Here is an 18999-nt window from a genome sequence, read left to right on the forward strand (position 1 = left end):
CAATTGATTTAGGGTATCTGGTTTTATGTTGAGGTCCTTGATCCACTTTGACTTTAGTTTTGTGCAGGGTGATAAATATGGATCTATTTTCATTTTTCTGCATGTAGACATCCAGTTGGTCCAGCACCATTTGTTGAAGATGCTGTCTTTTTTCCATTGAATGGATTTGGCTTCTTTGTCAAATATCGAGTATTCATAGGTGTGTGGATTTATTTCTGGGTCTTCTATGCGGTTCCTAAAAAATAATCTTAAAAGAGAATAGTAGCTAGAGAGACTAGGGACTCAGAGGTTAAGAGCATGGGCTGCTTTTCCCTAGGATGGGTTCAATTCCAAGTCCTTAATTGGTGACTCACAATCCATCTATAGTTCCACTTCCAGGAGATCTGACACCGTTTGCTGGTGTCTTTGGTGTCACACAGATGCTGATGTTACACAGACACACAGGCAGGTGAAACATACATAGACATAAAATTATATATATATATATACAGTGTGTGTGTGTGTGTGTGTGTGTGTGTGTGTGCAGGAAATAAGATGGAGAGTGACTTAAGAAACACCCCACACTGACCTCTGGCACACACACACAGCATATATACACACAAATAAATATATTGGAACCTGAAGGAAGTATACTACCTCTAGGAAGTATTCTTTTCTGGATCAAGACACAGTGCTACACTTAATCTAAATAATCTGAAACTTTGCATCCAGATGTTTATTGGATTATAAATATTTATGTAATACTGTTAATTCTAAGCACAGTAGAGCCCCCTTCAAGCAGATGTTTTATGTGACAAATAAGCACCCAGGCATCTCCATGGAGAAACTCAGTTGAAGTAGGCAAACACAGAGGTGACAGTCCCTAGGTCCTGGCTGACAGTGGGTTGAACCATACATTGCCACAATGTTAGAGAAAAACAGATGAATTGGGGATATATTTTGGAAGTCTGTTTAGGAGGGCTTGCTGACGGATTGACTAATTTATGGAGACGCTTTTTGCTAATAGTGAAGGGAAGAGAAGAATCCAGATGGCCTTAGGCTTTGACCCTGAGTAGCTGAAGGGATGATGATAGCATGGGGAAGACTGACTCTATACTTGAATAATGAAATAATGGGGTCTTTTGCTATTCAGCTTTTTTAGTTTCATGTGGTTCCATTTATTAATTGTTGGCCTCAATGCCTGTACTTTCAGGACCTGTCATATAATTGAAAAAAATAATTCTAAATTTCATATAAAAACCATCTTGAACAACTTGTTAGGTCTGGGAATCGCTGAAGGAAGACCTGAGACTAAGGTAGTAATGCAAAAGCAAGGAGCATTTATTCTGCAGAAATCGCCAGCATGTGGGGCCACAATTCCATAGAATGGCAACCCTGACATGAGCACCCAGGCTCAACTTAAAGACAGTTAGGGGATTCCCCTAGTGTGATCAGATAATCTTTTCATTGGTTGGTTGGTGCTGATCTAGGGGATATGGGTGGGGAGACTTCATGGAGTGCCCAGGTAAAACCTGCCTAGATAACAATATCATCTCGACTAGCTAAACACAGCATTTCTAACTAACCTTCAGTTTGATTGGTCAAGTGCTTGGATACTTTCCAAGGAAGTTACTAAATTATTGTTTCTGAGTTTCAGGGAGGTTATTGAGTTATTGTATCTTGTTTTCATGGGCTTGTTTTCATAGTTTTGTTTTCTGAGGAATAGAAACTCAGGCCTGTTCAGTCTGAGGCCATTTTTGAAGCCTGTTATGAAGTCAGACTGGCTTTTTAAAAATCATTTCTCTCAAATTATGAAAATTTGCAAGAGGTATCAATATCCCAGATTTCAAGCCATACTACAGAACTATAATAATAAAAACTGCATGCTGCTACCATAGACATTTATTAATTGAATAGAATTGAAGACCCAGATATAAGCCTATAGCAACCATATTTTTGACAAAGAGGTTGGCAATATATATGAAAAAAAAAATGAAAGAGATCTTCAACAAATGGTGCTACTCTAACTGGGTAGCTACATGAAAAAGAAAACTTGGTCTTTATCTCTCAGGATCACAAAACTAAACTCCAAGTAGATCACTGACCTAAAAATTTGATCTGATACGCTGAACCTGACAGAGAAAAAACCAGGGAATATGCTTGAACTCATTGGCACAGGAAAAGATTTTCTGATTAGGAACAATAGCACAGGCAATAAGACAAACATACTTTGTGGATGCTTGTGACTTTTGGGTATTACTAAGAAAGGTTCTTTAAAGGGTACATATTATATGATTCTGTGTGAAATTTTAGAAAAGGGAAGACCATGATAATTTTCCAAAGTTTGGAATGGTGAGACAAGTAAGTTCAAGTTGAGCATAGAGGATTTTTAGGGCAGCAATATTCTGAATATAATAAAACAATGTAAATATGTCATTTTATATTTGCTAAGAGCAATACAGATTCAATGATTGTGACAAAGGTACTATTGTAGTAGAAGGAATTGATAATGGGATGAGCACCTGTGTTTAGGGGTACAGTGGAAGACACACACACATACAGACGCATGCTTACATGCATACTCATATGCATGCAGGCATGAATGCATACACATACACACACAAGCACGCACACACAGACACACACACACATGGTATCCCTTACTGTCACCTATATTTAGTTGTGGTCTCAACTCAAAAAGATAAAGTAAACTCACAACTGAAATTAAGGTCTTGAGAACAGGTATCTGTTGAGTATTCACAGCAAGTAGGATACTCACACAACTCCCTTAAGACTCAGAGAGTAGAGCTGGGCGTGGTGGTGCACACTTTTAATCCCAACAGAGTCGAAGGCAGAGGCAGGCAGATCACTGTGAGTTTGAGAGACAGAGAGAGAATAGTAGAAGAGGGGGAAAGAAGAACACAGAGTGATGATTGGAAGGACTTAAAACTCTCTTGACAACTGATTCTGTACAAGGTAGGGTCCATCAGTTATGGAGAGGAGGGACTCATAGGGTCATACCCTTTCCTGATCAACTATCAGCTCTACCTGGGTGCTAGAGGAGAAGACTCATTGTCTTGAGTTTTATAGCCACTGATAGACCCTCCAAGATTCAATGTATAGCTCTATACTCATAGTCACGACAATGGCCATACCTGAGGTTGGCCTGTGGCTCTTGTGATTTTGGTTGGGTTGTTAAAATAGCCAGTGATTAAGTAGATGTTGGTCTCTGGTCCACTTGCCTCACTCCAGTAGGTGTTCTTCATAGTGACAGCAAAGTCAAAGAAGGTCAAGCTCAGTTGTGTGAGGCTTTTATGGCTCTCCTTAAAATCTAACGGACAGAGCAGGAGGGAAACTGAGGAGACAGGACAAAGGTGTGGCTTCAGAAAGGAGATGAGATTTGAGGCCCTTGTAAGTCACATGCCACAATCTTAGGGAGGAGCAACTTTTTGTGTTGTTTGTTTGTTTTGCTATTTATTGATTGATTCATTCATTCATTCACTTTACATCCCAATCGTGCTTATTTCAGAAAGACCAGCATGTTTCCTTCTTGCTTACAAATCTAAATAGTTTTCTTCCGTTTCTACATGTTCAAGCCCTGTCTCCATATAAATCCATCTCTGTCCTCAAGCAGGGCCACAGCTCTTGCTCAACCTTCTGCTCACTTATACACTTTTCAAATGACCGCTCTGGGTACCTTGTTCCCAGGAGCAAGGGATGCTGGTGGGATACATAATTGACTCATCCTAAAATCATGGCCACATCTCAGAGAAGAGCATGTCTTTATATTGCCAGACAGTGAACTCCGTGAGGGTAAAGGATCGCCATCATTCCTGCTCTTAGCACAGGATTCAGCAACAAGGACAATACTCTTGCCTTGACCACAGTTTCACTTTCTTTACTTTCAACCCAAAAATACTAGATGGAAAAATTCCACCAGTCCTAGAAACGATAAACAATGCTTTATTCTGAGCGGCGTGGTGAAACCTGGCACTACCTTGCTCTGTCTAGCACTGTGAGTCGTTGCTTTGTTTGGGATATTCATTTCTACCCTCAGTTACTCAATAGCTTTCTAGGTTATCAGAAATATAAGGATCAGAGTCATCTTTGGTTGCAAGCATTCAAGGAGGCTCTTGGAATGTATATCCTGCGGATATGGGGGGGGAATAATGATGTTTACTAAATAATTACTTGGATAAAGGTAATGGGTGACAGTGATTGAGTGCTTGCCAAACCTTGTTTGTGTCATTTACTACTCATGTAACTCGGAGTGAGTTAATTAAGCTTTCATGTTTTGTTTAGTTTCAAGCTTAAATGGGGACAGGAAAGCAGAGTGGCACGTGAAAAGCATGGCAAACTGCACGCGGTGGCGCACGGTGCCACCTGAGCATTCAGGAGGCAGAGGGAGATGGTTATCTTGAGTTTGGGCAGCTTGTTCTACGTAGTGAATGCTAGGACCTCAAGGACTACATAATGAGTTCTTGTCTCAAAAACAAAAACAGAAAAATAAAAGAAGGAAAAGGAAGTAGCAGTTTTATGATTGTTTATTATTATTTTTCTCCCTTATTATTTACTTAATCACTTTACAGCCTGATCCCAGATCCCTCCCTGTATGCCCCTCTCTCCTTTTTCTCAGAGAAAGGGAGGTCCCCAAGGGGAACCAACCCACCCTAGAATCTCAAGTGGCAGTAGGACTAAGCCCATCCTCTCCCGCTGAGGCCTGACAAGGCAGCCCAGCTAGGGGAGAGGGATCCAAAGGTAGGCAACAAGGTCAGAGACAGCCCCTACCCCTATTGTTAGGGGACCCACATGATGACTGTGCTGCACATCTGCTACATATGTGTCAAAGGTCTAGATCCAGCCCATGCGTGGTCTTTGGTTGGTGGTTCAGTCTCTGTGAGCCCCCATGGGCCCAGGTTCGTTTACTCTGTAGGTCTTCTTTTGGTGTCTTGTTTATTATTATCACTACTACCATTATTACTACTAGAAGTTTCAGGGTACAAGGAAGAGCTTTGTTTTAGTTTAAATTGTGTCCCCCAAAGAAGAGATACTATCTTAGAATGTGATCTTATTTGGAATTAAAATTAAGTTCAAATGAGGTCATTAGGATGACTTCTAATTCTCTGTGACTGTTGTTAAAATGAAAGGCAAAAATTTGTACACACACAGTCAGAGAGAGAGAGAGAGAGAGAACGTATAAAAGTCAATGTTGGAGACTTGGAGACAGACAAGGAACAAATTCTCACAACCACCAGAAAGAACCAATTCTCTGCCAACTTTGATCAATTGCTGCTCTAGTTTAAATCACCAACGTTGTGTTCACGTACTCCTGAAGAGTAACTGTGGGAACAGGCACCTATGCCTGTCTTTGAATGTGCACTAGCTGTGCATCTTTGGTTTCCCAATGACACAGTCTCAGTGTTCATCTCTTTACATATCCTACCCTATGAAAAAGTTTGTAATGGTGATTTCTGTCCAGGAGCTCAGAACCCTAAAGGGTATTTCTGTGGCAGAGGACCCTGTTAGCCTCCAGAAGAAGCTTAGTGGCCTTGAGTAAGTCAGTTTTCCTCGTCTTTGATTCTTCATCTGTAAGATAACCAGGCAGGCAAACACTGGTCTGTTCCCGACCATAGAATTAATGATTCCAGGGCATTGATAAAAGATCCATCTGGTAGCCCATGGCAGTTTAGTGTCCAAGTGGGTTACCTAGTAATGGGAAGAGGGACTGCCTCTGACATAATCTGATTGGCCTGCTCCTTGATCACCTCCCCCTGAGGGGGGAGCAGCCTTACCAGGCCACAGAAGATGACAATGCAGTCACTCCTGATGAGATCTGATAGACTAAGATCAGAAGGAAGGAGAGGAGGACCTCCCCTATCAGTGTACTTGGGGAGGGGCATGCATGAAGAAGGGGGAAGGAGGGTGGGATCAGGAGGGGAGGAGGGTGGGGCTTATGGGGGGATACAAAGTGAATAAAGTATAATTAATAAAAATAAATAAATGTCAAAAAAAGATCCATCTGAGTCCTCCAATTTCCTTCATATATCCTGTTATAAAATTGTCCTTTATGAACATATTAAACTGTACCTTTCTTTCTTTCCTTTCTTTTTCTTTCTTTCCTTTCTTTCTTTCTTTCTTTCTTTCTTTCTTTCTTTCTTTCTTTCTTTCTTTTCTTTCTCTCTTTCTCTCTTTCTCTCTCTTACTTTCTTTTTCTTTCTTTCTGGGTCTCTGTTTAGTTTTGGCTGTCCTAAACTCACTTTGCAGACCAGGCTGGCCTTGAACTCCGTGAGTGTTGGGATTACAGGCTTGTACCACTGAGCCGGGCTTGTGTCACTTTTTTTTTTTTTAAAGTACATAATTAACAAGTGTCCATGTGTGGAAAATATGACCACAGAAATCGGAACTGTGATGTATAATTTTGATTTTAAGATAATGACTGGATTAAGAGAAAATAACATAACTTACGCCTTTTCATATATTATGAGCTAGCTATTTCTTTTGTGCCTGAAGATAAAAATTAGTTTTGGTTAGAAAAAAAAAATCTGAAGTCTAGCATACATGTGAAAATGTATTATCACCATGTCTCACTGACAGAGTCAGCCCTACCTGTTCTCCTTCTGTCATTCCTTCTCACACCTTTTCAAACAAAAATATTTTTTCTTTAAAGAACAAATCAAATCTGCGTATGCCGTGAGAGCCACATGGTTGGTCTTTTGCATGTTGGAAAGATGTTATTTTTTTCTTAAACTTTTTACTTATTCTTTGTGAATTTCACGTCATGCACTCTTATCTCCCTGTCCCTCATATCTGCCCTCCGCCCTTGCAACCTCTCCTAAAAAAGAAAAGAAAAAATAAAACAAAAAACAAAATAAAAGAAAAACAAAAAACATCTCTCTGTGGCAGCTGTGGTGTGTCACAGCGTGTTACACGAAAGATCCTTTTGCCCGGACAGCTTTACTTGCAAATGCTCATTGGTATGAGTCACCGGTCTGGTTTGAGGCCTCTGGCTTCTGCTCTACCACCAGTTCTGGTCTGTCACTGGGACTCCTCCTCTTGGATATCCAGTTGTCTTACGTCATGGAGTCCCTGCAGCTTTGGATCTGCAGGGCTGGTCCCTTCGTGGGCCCCAGCAGTTCGTAGATTTGGGCGGGCCAACTCAGAGTTCTGGATCTCTTCCTGGACGCTGAGTTGGTTAGCCCACCAGCTTTCCTGTGCTTGTACCACCAGGTGTTGTAGAAAATCGGCTTATTAACATTTACTATTATTATTTATAATTATTATGGCAGTTGTTTTCTAACCCACTACCATATCCGTAAAAGACACAGACACCTGTTAGACTTTTAATGTGCCTTAAACTCGGGGGATAGGCAGCTATAAACCCCCTAAGCTATCTTATCACCTCCCAGCCCCACATCCCATACCAATTGCTCTAACAATTCCTAGCTGGGCTGCTTCCTGTCCAATATCCCATAAATACTTGCCCGTATTTCTCATCTGGGCTGCCTCTTTCCATCAGCAATCCTCACAGCAGGCTTTTCCCAGACACGTGGTATTTTTTCATCATAACCCATGACGATTTTCCCTCCTTTTCTCCTCTCCTGTACTTATTTTTCTCACTTCACTCCTGTGATCCTCCTGTTCTCCAAGCCCTCAAACCTTAGCTAGGCCTAATTCTCTTTTGCCCTGCCCCGGTGTAGGCATTTATTTAGCAAATGAGGGATAATTTGGGATCAAGGTTACACAGACTTCATATTGGTATATGTGAGCGTCTGCTCTAACAACAGCTAAGATCTTAGGGGACAAGCAATTCATTAAATGCAAAGCATATAACATCCAGGGCCAGCTCTCCCACTTTGCCTAGGCAAGGGAGAGGGCCAGCTCTTCTGCTCTTCTGCCCTCGGGGCCAGCTCTCTAACACCAATGCAACCGGGGCCAGCTCTACTGTGGTGCCCAAACAAGGTGCAGGGCCTGCTCTCCTGAGTGCTGCAGCTGGCCAGCTCACCCACCTGCCGCAGGTGTGTGGGGTGGGAGAGGGGATCTCTCTCCTGTCCGCACCACTGATGGCAGATGAGGGGCAGGGGCAGCTCTCCAGTGCTCATGAGCTTATCTTCACCCCGTACCTACCCCCACCCCAACAGTGCCACTCTACTGTGCTGCCCAGGTGGAGTATGGGGAGAGTGCGGCTCTCCTGAGTGCCACCGCTTGTGAGGGGTGTGGCCAATTCTCTTGCTCTCCCGCCTTTGAGGCCAGCTCACTCGCTTGCTGCAGGTGGTGGTGGTGGTGTGTGTGTGGTGGGGAGTGGAGGGTGGTGGAAAGATGTTATTTTTGTATTGGTCATTGGTGATTTGTGTTTAGTGATAATCCTCCAAGAGCCATGTCTGAAGTTTTTGTAGAAACTTCTCAGCAGGCAGGATTTCATACAAATCAGTGTCTTCCTGTTCTACATAAAGGACGCTTACAAAATGAAGTTTTGCAGTAGACAGACACGTGGTTTGTGTAGAGTTCTAGTAGGCTCCCTTATTCATGAATAACAACAATGTTTTTCTTCTGAGGTTTGTTTACCCTGGTAGCTGGTACCTTTTTGCGTTGTTTTATTGCCCACACTATTTAGCAAGAGCACAGGCTTGATACAGAATTTTATGTGCTACCGTAGACTTCTCTTTGCAATAAGGAGCATACTCAGTGCCATACCAAAGTGAGTTTATTGACATTCCTTGAAGATGTATGATGGAAGAGAAAGCGAGGCCTGAGTATCACGTGACTTTTTTTTTTTTTTTTAAGATGTAAGCAAAATCAGCCCAGTAATATGGACCTCTCCTGTTATTGACTAGAACAAAGACTTGTAAACAAAATTGTTATGGACATTTCCTCAGATAATGGAAGCTGCAGGAAGGAGACTAATGGAACAATATTTACTCTATATACTACCTCTAGGCACCTTTTATCTACTAGAACAAAGGAACTACATGTCATTAACAGCAAAATAATACTTTCTCTTTTGGATTTTTTGTAGTAGCTGGAAAAGTCATCCCGTACATTTATGATACAGTATTGCAGTTGTCTTAATAACGAACACTGAAAGACATAATAGTAATAACAACAACAATAACAAGAAGAATAAAGCACCACATTTTGTTATGTAAAGTTCTAACTACTTTCATTTGAAAGTGTTTCATCTTGACTGGGAAAACACTTGTGGAAACTTAGAAATTTTCTGAACCCAAATTTCAGACAGGTGGCTTGACGCATGAACTGACAATGAGATTGCATACTGTTAGAAGTGTTATGGAAAACTCAGCTCACTGAATACAAATATTCTTACTGTTGAACGACACAGATTCATTATTAACAGGAAAAATATTTAAATCTTTCTTGATGAAAGCTTACCAAGATACCTTTTAGCATTTTGTTATTTTCATTAACTCTCCTGAAATATTTGTGCTATAATAGCGATGGCGGTAAAAACATCACGATGTCCTCCAGCTCATATACTCATGATGTTACAGAGAATTCAATAGTTACAGGACACTTCTCATCTTGAAGACTCAATTTCTATTGGGGAGATAATTATCTTCATGTTATCTAATAAAATATTTGTGTTATCTATAAAATTATGATAACACCATATAGTCTTTTTCAAAATTGTAACATGAATTCTTTAATCTTTTTTTGTCTTCCCAAAAAGGATATTATACTCATAAAACTAGATATAAAAATCTTCTTTTAGGGGGTTTATGACTTATAAATGATTATTTTGCAATTGCCTTCAAGGAGAAAAAAAAAGTCAAAGAATTACATATGGTCACAAAAGATCTGTGTTACCCAAAGAATTATATGATTTGAAGTGATTTATATTTCAATCATTAATTAATTAATGGAATTAATTAATGATTGAAATATAATGATTGAAATTAATGGAAAAATTATTTCTACAATAATGTACTTATGTGTAAATGTATACACATATACATATAAACATATACAGTTATATGTATATATATTGAAATTATATATAATTTAAAAATCAGTCTCATACATAAAGTAAAAAGTATTTTTTCATGACTAATTCTGAGCTCCTCTTCCCTTTGAGTTCCTTCTTTCATGTAAGGCTGAAGGCATATGTTGGGCTCTATGAAGCAAGCTTTACATTTTCTCAGCAACCTGGGTGGCATCAGTAGCATTTTTCATTTTTCTAAAATGCTATTGCTATGAGAAGAGGGGTTCATAAGTCCCCAGCCCTAGCTGAGGAGCTGTTGCCAGCCAATGGCTGCCGATAGTCAGTTTTCTCTTTTTTTCTGTTTTGTTTTTTTCAAAATAGAATCTATGTAGCTCTGGATGTCCTGGAACTCACTCTATAGACCAGGCTGGCCTTGAACTCACAGAAATCTGCCTGCCTCTGCCTTCCAAGTGCTGGAATTAACGGCGTGTGCCACTATCATCTGGCTGAGTATATGTATACCAGATATGTTTATATCCTCCAGGGGTAGCTGCACACTAATTAATATATGGACAGATAGCACAACTGGACTCCATGGGTTATGAAAAAAGATGACATGAAATTGAGAAGGAACTGAAGGCTGAGGAGTGGATGTGGAAGGAGATAGGGAGAGGAGTGGGTGAATATAACTAAAATACATTGTAAACATTCTCAAATAATTAATAAAAGTTAAATTAGAAATGTTGCTGTGTTATGCCTGCTTGTTGGGATTAATGCCTGTCGTTAATTAGCTAAAAACCCCCACACTTCTCTGAGTTTCTTGTTCATTTATAAGATAATTTATGTATGCTATGTATGTATGTTAATAGACTACAAATTCATCTGACTAACAGACTGTCTCATTTTTGTAAATTGTAAAGCTCTTCAAGGGCATCTTCCTACATTTGAACAACTTCAAAACAACTGTTTAATGTGTGGCAAGTAAATGCTAAAAAAGTTGAATGCTTGGAGAAATGAGCTTTCATGTATGTTTAAGATGAATTCTAAATATACTGTTCAAGAGTTAAAGATTTACTGGGTGATTTTAATAGTCCTCTTGTTCTGAGTTCATCAGTAAAGCATAGCTCCATTGGAATTCATTATTTTTCAGATACTGAAACGTGGGCTAATTTTTACTCACCCCTCAACTTGTATTTCATAGAACTTACATCCCATTTTTAGTAAAACTTCTTTTTAGACAGCAAAAGAAAGCAAAGCTTCTATCCCACATACTTCCTGTTTGACAATAGAAACACAGGAGCATGAAGGGTTTGGCATTGTGAATAATTTTTACTTAGAAAAGATTTCACTTTAGTGTGCTGGACCATTGCACAATTCCATCTTAAGTTGACTTTTCCTCTTGTTTTGATATATTGACTACAACAACGAATATTTAAATAGTTGGATCTCTTTAGCTTTTCTTTTTCCCAGTGAAGAAAAAACACTTTCATTTATCTCATATTTTGGACAACACAGATAACATGGTTACAAAAATAGCAAATGACCATAATGGTTAGGTTTATCTCAAAGGTACTCAAGATGCCAGGCTTGTCTGTGGAGCCTGAAATTGTTTTTCTAAAAACACATTTTCTTAGATATTTTGCTGAATGCTAAAAAAAAAAAAAAAAAAAAAAATCCATTTTTTTTTTGGACACAAGTCAGTGTGCCTTTGAAAAATTGCTATGGGTGAAGGAGAAGTTTATATTGCCCGTGATCCTTAACAAGCACCATCACACTCTGCAGCTTCATTTGTGGTTTCTGTGAACATCAGATGTGACAGAATTTGAACACGGTGATTAAAAAAAAAAAAAAGAAAGAAAAGAAAAAAAGAATGAGAAAAGTATCAAAGTTAGAACGAAAATTAAGGTTGACCTGTCAAGTAAATACAACTGGCTTCAACAAAAGCCATGAGATCTATTTGGATTGTGTGAGGTGTGTGTGTGTGTGTGTGTGTGTGTGTGTGTGTGAATAGATTAAACAGAATTCATGTATTTGAATAAATGTTATATGTGCTGCTCTTTTCCAGTTTATCTTATCACTTTCTATGTAACAAAATTGGAGTTAAAGGCTCAACCTTCAATCTTCAGCAATTAGGATTTCCTCCTTGGACATGTGCACAAGTTTGTGCTTCTTGTGTGGTGAGGGTACACTAGGGGTACTCCCCCACTACACTTTTCTGAACTCAAGTTGAGTTCATAGTCCTTATAACCCTTGCATTTACTGATAACCTTTTTTTTTTCTTGCTGTTGTTAATTGCTAGAAGTTTCATATTTGCACCATATGTCTAGGCTAGTTCTGGGTTCTAGGATTGATGCCACCTATGAATCATGAGTGGAATGAATAAAAAAAAATCTGTGTGGCCTTGGCTGCCCATTGAATGGAAAGAATGCATAGGAAATGTAGAGATAGAGAGGAAAACAAAATCAGTCAGCTCCTACGTCTGGAAAATGGTTGTTAGAAATTAGGGAAAATGGTGGTTCTGCTTGGAAGACATGGGCGTATAAAAGCATGGAATGCTTAGAGCTCAAATTATCCTTGAACGATAGAAGTGGAAGTAAACATTTGTTACCGTTTCATCAAGTGTGACGTAACTTGCATTTGTATTTCATTGTTAGGAATGGAGGTATGTGGAGGTATGCACAGACCTTGAGACAGCTGTTTTGTAGTATTGCATACAGGCTAGCAGTTCATTGGAAACAGAGGAAATAAGCCTGAAGATTAGATCTTAGAAGAAGGCAATTCTTCATGCACAGCTCTTGCCAATTCTAATTTGCTTTGAAATAAAAATCATGGGATACCAAAGTCAAAGGAGGGAAAGGAAGTCATCCCAGAAAGGGTATTGTCACAGTCCAGGACAACGCCAGGCAGGGTCCCACTTCCTCACTCAAGTCCAAAAGTGCTGGTTTCTTCTACTGCCGTTAACAGCTTTTCATACAACATGGAATATGAAGGATATGGTGGGAGATCCAATCGGTTGAAGCATGTATGTGCCCTGAATAGAGAAGAAAAATACTGGTGAGGATATTTTAAGGACTGTTTCTGGTTACACCAATGACTTCAAAGGAGAATCAAAAGTGAGCCAGACATGATTTAGGACAATCATAAAACACTGAAAATGGCAAACCATGTCCAATGAGACATGACAAGTTTAGGACATTGAAGAACTAGAAACAGTTAATTGTTATTTGCAAGTAAACTACACTCCAATATAACCACAGTAGCAAACCAATGGCCAACTCTACACTATTATCCTGATTTGAAATGTAAATAATACGAGGGAGGCAGAGGCAGTCATTCCTGAGCCTTCTTGCCTTGCTCCGAGTTCCGGGTTTTGTTAAACCACAAGTATCTCCTTTGAAGAGCCGATACTGCTTTGTAATACTGAGCTCCCACTCCCCAGGCCTGCTCTGGAAACAAGTTTAAGTCCCCTACATCAACTGACGCTTAAGTGCCCCACTCCTGAGGCCATCTTAGGGTGTAAGTCAGTCCTCTCTCAACCCTGGGAATCTTCACACCGTTGCCATCCCTGTAGCTCTGCTCAGGCTGGCTTTCATTCTGCAGATGCGCACTTGGTAGTGTCTGTCCTAGACTAGCCATGTCTTTCCTCTTACACGGATAACGCATGGCACAGAAAACACCTCTGTGGGTATTCAGCAGTGAGTGGAGGAGGCATAACCACACAGATTCTTCCCTAGTAGCTGTTTCCTTCCAGGTACTCTGTTTCTATGGAAACCTGATGCTGGTCTTTTGACAAAGCAGCGAGAAGTGTGTATTGGTACACCTGGGGCTCGATTGGAATAGCTGGAAGTTAACTTTATGCCTTTTCCTCGCTGGTTGAGGGAGCAGCATGTTGAAGTTGTGTTTATACATCAACCAGTGCAGAAAAAGACATTAAGTTAAGACAAAACAATGAAAAAAAAAAAAACCCTAATAAAACCAGAATTTTATTTGGGACATTAGTATTTGAATAACAAGTTTTTTTTTGGGGGGGAGGGGAATGTTTATAATCTATACCTTTATTCTGAATTAGACAAATTAGTGTGTCAGAATACTATGTGGACTCAGTTTTTAGGATAGTGCAGATTCTTTGGAAGATAAAGAAAGAGGGATGAAGGAAGAAAGGTTTTTTTTTTTTGGTTTTTTTTTTCCCTGAAGGGGAATCTGAGGAAGATGTTGATGTTTGCCTCTCCAATATCCAACTCTATTTTTTGGCAACAGCTCCCTCCGTCATCTCCTGCCTGTCTTCCTTCCCTTCATGCCCCAAGTGTCTGCAAGAGACAGTAACTGGCTGTAGGCTTTAAGGACTTGATTGAGAGAGACCATGAAAAGGAATAGATATTGGAAGCCTTCTGTGATTACCTGAGTATCAGGAAGGCCTAGATCACTTCAAAAGAAGATAGCTGAAATAGTTTAGTTACTGCAAAAATATTTGAAATAAAAACAGTCAGAGAGTTGAGCAGGATAATGATTACAGTGACTTTCTTGGTTTTTAGAGGCAGAAAGGAGTGAATCCACTGGACTGTGGCTGACATAATGAGGAAGTAAAGTAAGCGCTAACAGTATTAATACATAGTTCAGGGAAAATACGTATATTGCATTCAATTTATGTCTTTGTAGTAACAACCACAATGGCATTTCCTAAAGAATAAAGCAGAGACTCTTCAGAAAGGTAATTTCTTGGTGTCCTACCAAACTACCTTTCTCTTCACTTCCTCTATGTATGAACTTCTTTTCTGTTGCTGCAGCAAAACATCCGATGAAAGAAATTAATGGAGAGACGGTCTATCTGGACTCTGTTTGGAGATGTATCTAATGGGGCAGCGGAGGCATGGCAGTAGGAGCTGTCACAGTCACATTCCACATATGGCATCCACAGCCAAGGAAAGGGAGAGAGAAACACTCGTGCTCAACTCCCTCTCTTCTTTTCATTTAACCCAGACCTCTACCCCATGCAATGATGCCACACAAACATAGGGTGGGTCTTCCTACCTCAGCTACTCTATCTGGAAGCTCCCTCACAATCCCAGAGGGATGTCTGGCAGGTCATTCAAATTCCTGACCAGTCAATACTAACTGTCACATTCTTGGACATGTCTCAAGACCTTTTGTCCTCTGTGTTGGGTTAATACTTCTGTCTGAGCACACGCAGGTGTCTTCTCAGGACTGGGTTATGCTGCTCACACACCCTCTTCTATCCCTTCTTGCCCATCAAATTATTCTGAAGTATTTTCTTGGTGTAGTTCAATCAGGAGTAACACTTTGATCCACATTCTCGCACCACATTGCCTCAAGCACCTGATTTTCCCTTGTGTTGTAATGAGTTGTCTTTGGTCTGAATTTCCCTCTCCTATAAGCTCCTATGGGTAGGTGTCTCACATCTTACCACCTCTTCTACTGCAGACTTATCAGAGTAGGCTGTGATTAAATGATGACCCAAACTATGTTTTTCCTAAAATAAAAGCAAAATGTTTCCAAATAACTTCACTCTCAAGATCTATCATTTAACTAGATGTATGCTAATTTATCTTTTGTGTCTTTCAGCTGGTACGTTTGGGTTGATGACTAGAGTTGGTGTAGGCAAGCCTGAGAACTACTTTCAACTGTTGCTAAGCAACTGGCAATAGTTACTAGTACTCATTATTGTGTAGCATTTTTTCTTTTTTTCCTGAAACAAAACATTCTACCTCAGAGGGAAGCTAAGATATGAACAATAACAATTCCAATATATATGATAACACAGAATGGGGAAAGCTCATTGTTCCCCACCCTACACAAATAACTATATGCAAGGAAGGGCTACTAAAAACAACAACAACAACAACAACAACAACAATGCAGAATTAGTCTTTCCCAGGGATGAGACTTCTAATTGATTATCTAATACCAGTGGTTAGCCCTGAAATCACGCACACAGGCAACACTAAATGAACTCAGGAGGTTATATTTCTATAACTAACAGCAATGAAAAAAAAAGAGGTCATGACTATGAGAAGGACAGGGCTAGGGCATGGGGGGGGTTGAAAAAGAAAAGGGAAGGAGGGAAATGATGTAATTACATTTTAATTAAAAACAAATTTAAAGTTCTAAAGGGAGATTATACATTCATTCCTGCAAGGAAACTCTTTTAAATTCAGGAAGCATACAACCTAAATGCTTCAGAAACTCCCTGAAACGGATACATTTATAAGCAGTAAGGGCTGGTGGGCGATGCTCTCAGATCAGCCAAGATGCCCAGAAGAGGCCTATACTGCCTGAGATACCTGAAACTGATACTTTTTAGCCTACTGAGCTGCATGCTGATTGTACACTTCACTTTTCCATCTTTGTGAGCCATCCTGGTGTAGGCTTTAAATGATGCAGCTGTCCAGGTCATTCCTGTCCCTCTAAGTAACCTTTCTCTCATATGCCTTTAAGTATCTCCAATAAAATCCACTGGTTCACAAGGTTTTGGTGGTATCTTTATTTGGTCAGTTCCCTATCTGGGATGAGCAAACATTTGGTCAGGTCTTCCCAGGGCTAGAATCACCCAACACTCATCAAACATCATATGAGCTGTCCACAGGAAAGCAAGAAGTCTGAGAAAATTAGATGAAAACTATACTTCAGTAAATCTCTCCATTACATCAATTTAGCAAAGGTATTTTTGGCGTTGCTCTCTTTTGTATGTAGCACGTTCCCCAAAGGCGTAAGACTTGATTTCAGCAGTGATGCCATTGGGAAACAATAAGATCTTTAAGATGTGGATTCTGGTAGGTAAAAGCTAACTAGGTCATTAGTGATATTTCCTCAAACAGACCCTTGGCTCTCTCTCTCTCTTCTTCTTCCCTTCTTTCTACCCCACTCCTCTCTCTCAGGCATGAGATAAACAGGATTTTTTTCCACTATACTTTCAATCATGATATACTGTACCTTTACAGATGAAAGGCAACAGGGCCAATCGGTCATTGACTAAAACCTCTAAGACAGTTAACCAAATAACCTTTCTTCCTTTTAAATCAATTTATCGAAAAATTTACTACAATAAGGGCTACATAGAGATAGATCTGTATCAAATATATGTTTTCTAATTAGAAATATAAGGTGATAATAAAATATGTCTTGGTTACTGCTCAGTTGACCCCATCATCAAAGTAACTCATAAAAGAAAGCATTTAATTGGGGAGTTGCTTTCAGTTTTAGTGGTTTAGTCCATTATCATCATGGTAGGAAGCAGACACACAGGACACTGAAGCAGTAGCTGAGAGCCTCACGTCCTAATCTGCAGGCAACAGGCAAAGACACAGAGAGGAACTGGGCCTGGTGTGGGCTTTTAAATGGCCAAGACCACTCCAGTGACAACTTTCTCCAATAAGGCCACACCTCCAAATCCTTTCCAAACAGTTCCATTGACTAGGGAGCAAATATCCAAACAGATGAACTAATGAAGGCCATTCTCATTCAAGCCCCCATAAAATCCATATTTTCTTATGTTTGCAAAGCAGAATTTATTACCAGAGTGCCTGTCTAGAAGTATGTCTAGTAATCCTAGTTTATTAATCAAGATTATGCTACCCAGGGTAGAATAACAAGGACAAAGGAAGTCTTGGCACTGAAACTCATGGGGTAGGGAATTGAAACTGCCTTTTTGTGAATTTAAAACACATAGGTTTTTGATAGAATACTGTGTATAAATTATTATAGAGGCCAAGGAATATACATGGTTTCATCTCCACATATTTTAAAACTCATTGAAAAACTACAGTATATAAACAAATATCTAACTATTCTATGAAGTCTCAAGTGGGTTCTATGAATAGATGCTATATGTTGGAGTGGTTACTTTGGGTTTCCAGCATTTTTACAGCCATGACCTTGTCTCCCTCATTCTCTATGGCACGTATGATCAACACCAAATATGATCAACAACTAAAACTTCGCTAAGAACAGTCTCAATCCAAGCCTTAGAGGCACCATACTTACATCTGTGTCTGGTAACTCAAATAACAATGCTTCGAGCGACAATCAAGAATTCTGTCTTAAAAGATGATCGCCAAAACTCAAATAGCAAAGTATAGTTTTCCCCTGCAGGGAGTTCATGAAGGTTGGCAGGAACTCTGTACCTGGGAAGAGATGTGATTTTCCCCCATTTCTCTATGCAGAAGCGCCGAAGCCCATTGCTCCCCCGCAAGGCTGCGAAGCCTTCGTAGGGCACACTTGATGTCCCTGTCACAAACTGAAGTAATCTCAATCTCTGCTCGTTATTGAAGCGTTCCACTGCAGCCCAGAACCAGCGGATCACAAGATGGCCGTCATGATAACCTAGTTTAAAAAAAAAAAAAAAAAAGAGAGGTGGAGGTGGGGAGAAAGGAGGAAGGGAGAGATGCGTTAGCTGAACTGCAGCTTCAGATCTTCTGATTTTGCTGATAATGGCATTTAGATAGGCAAGACTAAACTAATTTATGTAACTTGGTCAAGTTTTAAAACAAGCAGATTTATACAATAGCTCTTTTACAAAACTGGGTGTTTGAGAGGTTTCCTCTGAGGTGTTTCCTTTTCATGTAAACAACTGGAATAAAACCTGAAATATCCCAGCCTTACATGAATGTAAATAAGGAACAAAAAGGCTCAACAAAGGCAGACCATCTTATGTTTTCTTTGTTCTGATGTTTTAGCTCTTGGCAATGATATAAAACAGGAGAGTCTAGGACCTCACAACACAGCGAGGTAACATGCAAACCTGGCTGAGGAAGATAGGTTCTGTCCCTAAAAGAAGGCCTGTATCCATTACACAGCTGTTCCCTGAGTCATGCCTGGATGGCTAGAGGCTTTAAGGCACCGTTGAAGAGCCTTGGCTCACAAGAAACAATTTAGAGAAATGATCCCCCCCCTTACTACAAAGGTAAGAGGCATTCAAGAGAGGGGAGATACGTGTGGCTAGAAGTTGAAAGAGCTTTGTGAAGGAAGCAGGGTTTGAGTTTGGCACGGGAAATATTTGTGTAGTTGAGCAAAGAGAGAGGACATTCTTAGCAGAAGAAAGAAACAATGAGAATGAGGAAAACACGAGG

At 39.9% G+C, this 18999-nt stretch overlaps 1 protein-coding gene across 7 annotated transcripts in view; it reads right to left on the minus strand.

The window, feature by feature from the left end:
* Nucleotides 1-8662: 8662 nt before the first annotated feature.
* Hecw1 (HECT, C2 and WW domain containing E3 ubiquitin protein ligase 1) overlaps nt 8663-18999 on the minus strand; it is a 302639-nt gene continuing 292302 nt past the window's right edge. For all 7 annotated transcript variants that reach the window (XM_060372935.1, XM_060372932.1, XM_060372937.1 and 4 more), the window contains 2 exons: nt 18055-18253; nt 8663-12947 (listed from right to left, as the gene is read on the minus strand). In XM_060372935.1, coding sequence (XP_060228918.1) covers nt 12836-12947; nt 18055-18253 — 311 coding nt within the window. In that variant the 3' untranslated portion in view covers nt 8663-12835. The remainder of the gene's footprint in view (nt 12948-18054; nt 18254-18999) is intronic.

The sequence above is a fragment of the Meriones unguiculatus genome, chromosome 19 (genome assembly GCF_030254825.1).
Source record: "Meriones unguiculatus strain TT.TT164.6M chromosome 19, Bangor_MerUng_6.1, whole genome shotgun sequence".
NCBI lineage: Eukaryota > Metazoa > Chordata > Mammalia > Rodentia > Muridae > Meriones > Meriones unguiculatus.